Genomic DNA, 6,056 nt, shown 5'->3' on the forward strand with positions numbered 1-6,056 from the left:
CATCATAATAATAATTATTATTATTGTTATCATCATTATTATTATCATTATCATTTTCATTATCATTGGTATGATCATTATTAATGTTTTCTATTGTTGCTTACTTTTGTTGCTCTTATTTTCATCGTTACACTGCGACTATTATTATCACTATAATCATCAGTGTTAATCAACATTAACATCATTTTTATAACAAAAATGGTGTTGATGTTGATTATCTTGATGATTATTATCATCCTCGCAGAATATATAGCATTAAAAATAACATCGATTATAATAAAGATGACAGCAATAAGAACGTAACAGATCAGGAAATATTATCAACAGTATTTAAGGAGTAACTATAATAATAATAATAATAATGATAATAATAATGATAATATTGATCATGATGATGATAATGATAAAATAATGATAATGATAACAACAATAGTGATAATAATAACAATTATAATAATATTCAGAGCAGCAGCAAATATAATAATGGGAACTAGGATATAACTAGCTTCACAGACATTGCCTATCAGTTCATACTAGTAATGAAAGCGAGGTTTTACACCTTGCAACAGGAACAACGAAGGGAAGGGCAAGAAAACACACAAATATGTCCCTGCCCTTCCCTTCGTTGTTCCTGTTGCAATATGTTTATCATGAATTTCACACGAGGTTTTACACACACCACGTATAGGCAGTTGGTCGAGATCGATTTAGAAATTCAAATGCGAAGTCAAATGTACTAAGGTAAATAAGGTTAATCTGATGGAAAAGCAATGGAGCTCCTGACCTGGTCTCGAACCTTTGGCACTTCGAGTATGACCCAGAATGGCCAATGTTAAACCATTAAAGCCACAAGACCCACTGAGATGAAGGTGAACTAGGATCTTAAGTAGTTCCATAGCGGATTTTTTTTAAAAACCCTCCAAGTGGCCAGTCGGTGGAAATCGATTTGGAAATGTACTGAGGTATCTATGAGCTGGGAAAGTGGTGCATTGATGTAGATATATAACAATTCTCCCTGACTAGCTACTGGCTTGTTAGAACTGCGCGAGGCCCGACCCAAAGAATATTCGTATACTTGACACGCATAAATAAAGAAATAAATGCATATTTATCAGTCTAGACATGCATATCAACCCGGAAAATAGATGGCTAAATGTATATCTATCAGATATATAGACAGATATGCCTGTATTTCTGTGTTCTGCGTCTGTATTTATGAAAATACATTGGGTCGGGCCTGGCACAATTTTAACAAACCGGCTGTTAGTCTCAAATCTTTGGTGCTCCAAGTATGACCTGGAATGACCTGTGACAAAACCAACCAAACCACACAACCAACTATATAAGAGGGTGAAACAAGGGTTCTCAATAGTTCCATAGAGGCATTGCCTACCCACTCATTCAAGAGTAATGATAACGATTTTTTGCACACTCTCCCCGCGGGCAAATGGCGGGAACTGACAGAAATTTAAAAAACTAGGTTAGGATAAATGCAGTTGATTATTGCCTTAAACATCGTGATTTTATTTTATCAGTGAATGCGAATTATTCTTCTTTCCTGTAGTGATCTTGCAATGTTCATCTATATTAATGAGATCGATTAATGGTTCAATTAGACGTAATGGAAATGTCATTATGAAACATAATGAGGAATTTTAGATTTAAAGATAATAAGAATGGAAATTGTTGTTATGCCGATAAGAGCATTATGTATATGCAGTAATAGTAATAATACCGTCTTTATTATTCTTATTGGTAATCATGGCAATAATGATGATAATGGTAATAATAATGATAATCATAATAGTGATGATAATGATGATATTGATTAATAGATAGTAATGATAAAGATGATAATGACCATGGTGATAAAAATGATAATAATAACAATGATATTAATAATGATAAGGAAAGTAATATTATCAATAACACTAATAATAATAATAATGATAATAACAATGGTATTGATTATGAAGATGATAATGATGAAATAAGGATAATGATGATAACAATAATGAAAATAATAATAACAATGATAATGATCAAAGCAACTGCAAAAATAATGATGATTAACGGAATAATCATAATAATGATGATTATGATTATCATTATTTCATTACTATTATCATTATTATTACTACCATAATTATTATTATTATTATTATGATGATGATTTTTTTTATTATTGTTTTTGTTGTTAATATCATCTATATTATCATCATTGTTACTATTATCACCATCATTATTATTTTAATCATTGATGTTATCATCATCATCATTATCATTATTGTCATCATCATTATCTTTATCATCATTTTTATTCTTATTATCATTATCATTGATGATAAAATCTGATAAAATGAAATAAAATATGATGATAAAAATAATGATAATAATAATGATAATGATAATGATAATGATGATAATAATAATGATAATAAACAATAATGTTAGTGATAGCAATTACAAACAATGATAATATTAGCAACTACAGTGATAATGCTATGACAATAGCAATAATAATAACAGCATCAACAACAACAGCAATAATGATAACAATAATGATGATAATAATAACAAATAATAACAATAATGATAACCATAATAATCATGAAAAAGATAATGATGCCGATAATGATAGTAATAATGATGATGATAATGATAATGCTATGTAGATAGTAATGATAATAATGATGATCATTATGATGATAACCCCAACAATGATAAAAATAATAATGATAATAACAATGATAATGATAATATGATGATGATGATGATAATGATAATGTTGATAATCATCATCATCATCATCATCATCATCATCATCATAATAATAATAATAATAATAATAGTGATAATAATACTAACAGTAACAACTATAATGATGATGATAATAAACAAAATAGCAATTGTCCGAAAGAACATGATAATTAATAATGACAGTAAAATTAAATCTGATGATGATTTAATTTCCGTGTGAATTTCAGCGTAAGATTTCACCTCATAGATCATATAACCGCTTTCAGAATCCTATAAAAGAGATTAATGATTAAGAGAAATCTATAATAAAACGAAAAATAATGTGGAAGGAAGAGGGGGAGAGAAGGAGAAAGAGAGAAGGAGCGGGAGAGGAGAAGGGGATAAGAGGCAGAGAGAGATGGACAAGGAGGAGAGAGGTAGAGAGGGAGAAGAGGTAGAGAAAGAGAGATGAGAGAAGAATGAGAAAGAGAGAGGGTGAGAGTGGAGGCAGGGAAGAGAGATAGAGATAGGGAGATGAGGAAGAGGCAGGGAAAGGGAGAGAAAGGGAGAGGGGTAAAAGAAGTAGAAAGAGAGAGGGTGAGAGGATAGGCAGGGAAGAGAGATAAAGAGAGGGAGAGGAGGAAGAGGAAGAGAAAGGGAGAGGGGTTAAAGAAAAAGAAAGAAAGAGGGTGAGGGGGGAGGCAGGGAAGAGAGATAAAGCGAAGGAGAGGAGGAAGAGGAAGAGAAAGGGAGAGGGGTTAAAGAAGGAGAAAGAGAGTGGGTGAGAGGATAGGCAGGGAAGAGAGATAAAGAGAGGGAGAGGAGGAAGAGGAAGAGGAAGGGAGAAGGGTTAAAGAAGAAGAAAGAAAGAGGGTGAGGGGGGGGGGGTAGGGAAGCGAGATAAAGAGAGGGAGAGGAGGAAGAGGAAGAGAAAGGGAGAGGGGTTAAAGAAGAAGAAAGAGAGAGGTTGAGAGAGGAGGCAGGGAAGAGAGATAAAGAGAGGGAACGGAGCAGGAGAGGTAGAGAGAGTGAAAAGGAGAGGAAAGAAGAACGAGAGGCAGAGCGAGGGAAAAGGAGAGGACAGAGGGAAGGGAAGCAGACAAAGTGAGAGGGAAGGACGATAAGAGGAGGAGAGGCAGAGAGAGGGAGAGGGAGAGGGGGGGAGAGGAAAGGGAGGTAAACACGCAATCTCCTCTGTGTCTGCATAATGGCCCTGGATAATGATAAGAGGTTTAATGGTTCAGTGTCTTGTCTCAAGGCTTATGTGACACATTTGCACTGAAACGGATCCTTGCAAGTAAGTCCACGTGCTCTAATTGTCTATTTAGATACTATAATGGTATGTTTTTTTTCCACTTCATCTTACTCCTTTAATCATCTTTCATAGTTTCTTGGATAGTTGTGGATTGAACACAAAGAAATATCACGGCTTAAACAAACGAAAATAGACAGACGAATAAATTTATACATATAAATATATACATATGTATTTACATATAGGGAGATATATAAAAAGGCAGACAGACACATAGATAAAAAGATAGACCGATAGATAAATAAAAAGACATAGCGAGATAGATAGATATAGATAACAAAATATATTAGTTTCCCCTGAAATCTCTGACATTTTCTGCAACGAGGTAATAGTTCACTCTCTGGGCAACAGATGACGCTAGTGGCGCCTCCCGTGGGCCGTCATTCCTACTCGTACACTGGCAAGTGTATAATATACAAGCAGATGTAGATCGCGCAAGTTTTTAACCGTTTTGAATAACTTTTTAGCCCTTTTATCAAGTTTTTATTGACGACCAGTTCCTAAACTACGGTAAGTCACGTAAAAACTGTATGTAGTCTTCCTAATTAAGATATGAATAGGGAAAACGTCAGATCCAAGTCGCCCAGAGTGTCGGCCTGACTCTTGGGGTTAACGTTGCGGTGTGCGTGTGTGTGTACGTCGGTCCAGCCGTAGAGCTTCCCTCGCACGTGTGTGTGTGTGTGTGCGTTCGTGTGTGCGTGTCCAGGTGTGAGCGTGTGTTTGGTGCGGCTGGTTAGAAGGTGCATGGATGTCTGAGTCTCAGTTGGGTACTGTTAGGTGGTGAGAGTGGGTCTGTGAGCGGAGTGGATTTCCTTCCCTGTTGAACTGACGGTTATTTATTAAACATTTTTGTTTGTTGTTTTTGGAGGTTATGGACGAAGTATTTTCTTTTATTCACTGAGAAACGTCGCTCTTTTTCATAACGAAAGAAAAAAGTTGGAGATATAGCTTACCTATTTATTCTATCGTCCTGAATATATTTTTTTTCGTGAGAGATTTGTGTGTGAAGTGCCTGGAATCTTTTTTGGGGGAAGTGGAGAGAGAAAACGTCTTTTCGAAAGAAGAATTGAAGTGTCGTGTGGTTTGATATTGTATAAAAGTTGTTGCCAAGGCGACGTCGCGTACAACAAAGTCCCTCGGCTTTTCTCTCTTTCCTTCTCTCTCTCTGTCTCCTCTACATTGTCCAAAAAACGAAATAAACCAAAGCGGGGGAAGATAAAAAATCATATAAACTAACCCAAAAAATCACGAAAAAATAAGAAAAAGGTTAGGAAAGGTCGTGCGACATCCTCTCTCTCTCTCTCTCTCTCACTCGACCTACGAAAAACGACCCACAAAGAAAATTACCAAAAAAAAAAAAAAAAAGCAACAGCTCCCCCTTCAAAGAAAAACCCTCCCCAAAAAACTTCCCCAAAAGGCCACTCAGATGAATAAATCGGGCAAGAAAGTCAAAATGGCCTCCATTCGCTCTATCCGCGCTGGCCTCTCCAAGTCGTACCAGTCGCTCAACACCCTCGGCGCCCACGACAACGCCAACGACGACTACAGCAACATGTACGACCGCAGCAACACCACGGACTGGATCGGCGTCGACAACTTCAAGAGCGGGAAGAACGCCAACTCGCCGTTCTCCGCCTTGAAGAACGCCATGTCGAGGGTGTCCCGGGGGAAGCACAGCGCCTCGAGGATCTCAGTCATCCTCAAGGAGCTGGACGACGAGTGGAAGATCCAGGAGGAGCCCGCGGAGGATAACTTCCTAGGGTGAGTGGGGTCGCAAGATTTAATATTCGAATTATTATTAGTAGTATTATTATTGTTGTTATTATCATCATTATTATTATTATTATCATTATCATTATCATTATCATTGTTATTATTGTTATTATTATTATTATCATTATCATTATCATTGTTATTATTATTATTATTGTTATTATTATTATTATTGTTATAATAATAATAATAATTATTATTATTATTATTATTATTATTATTATTATTA

General features: G+C 35.6%; 1 protein-coding gene across 1 annotated transcript in view; it reads left to right on the forward strand.

The window, feature by feature from the left end:
* Nucleotides 1-5,468: 5,468 nt before the first annotated feature.
* Nucleotides 5,469-6,056, forward strand: part of MESK2 (misexpression suppressor of KSR 2) — a gene marked incomplete in the record, with an annotated part of 109,891 nt that continues 109,303 nt past the window's right edge. Inside the window, 1 exon segment of the mRNA XM_070115058.1 lies at nucleotides 5,469-5,810. Coding sequence (XP_069971159.1) covers nucleotides 5,481-5,810 — 330 coding nt within the window.

The sequence above is a fragment of the Penaeus vannamei genome, chromosome 37 (assembly GCF_042767895.1).
Source record: "Penaeus vannamei isolate JL-2024 chromosome 37, ASM4276789v1, whole genome shotgun sequence".
NCBI classification, from domain to species: Eukaryota; Metazoa; Arthropoda; class Malacostraca; order Decapoda; family Penaeidae; genus Penaeus; species Penaeus vannamei.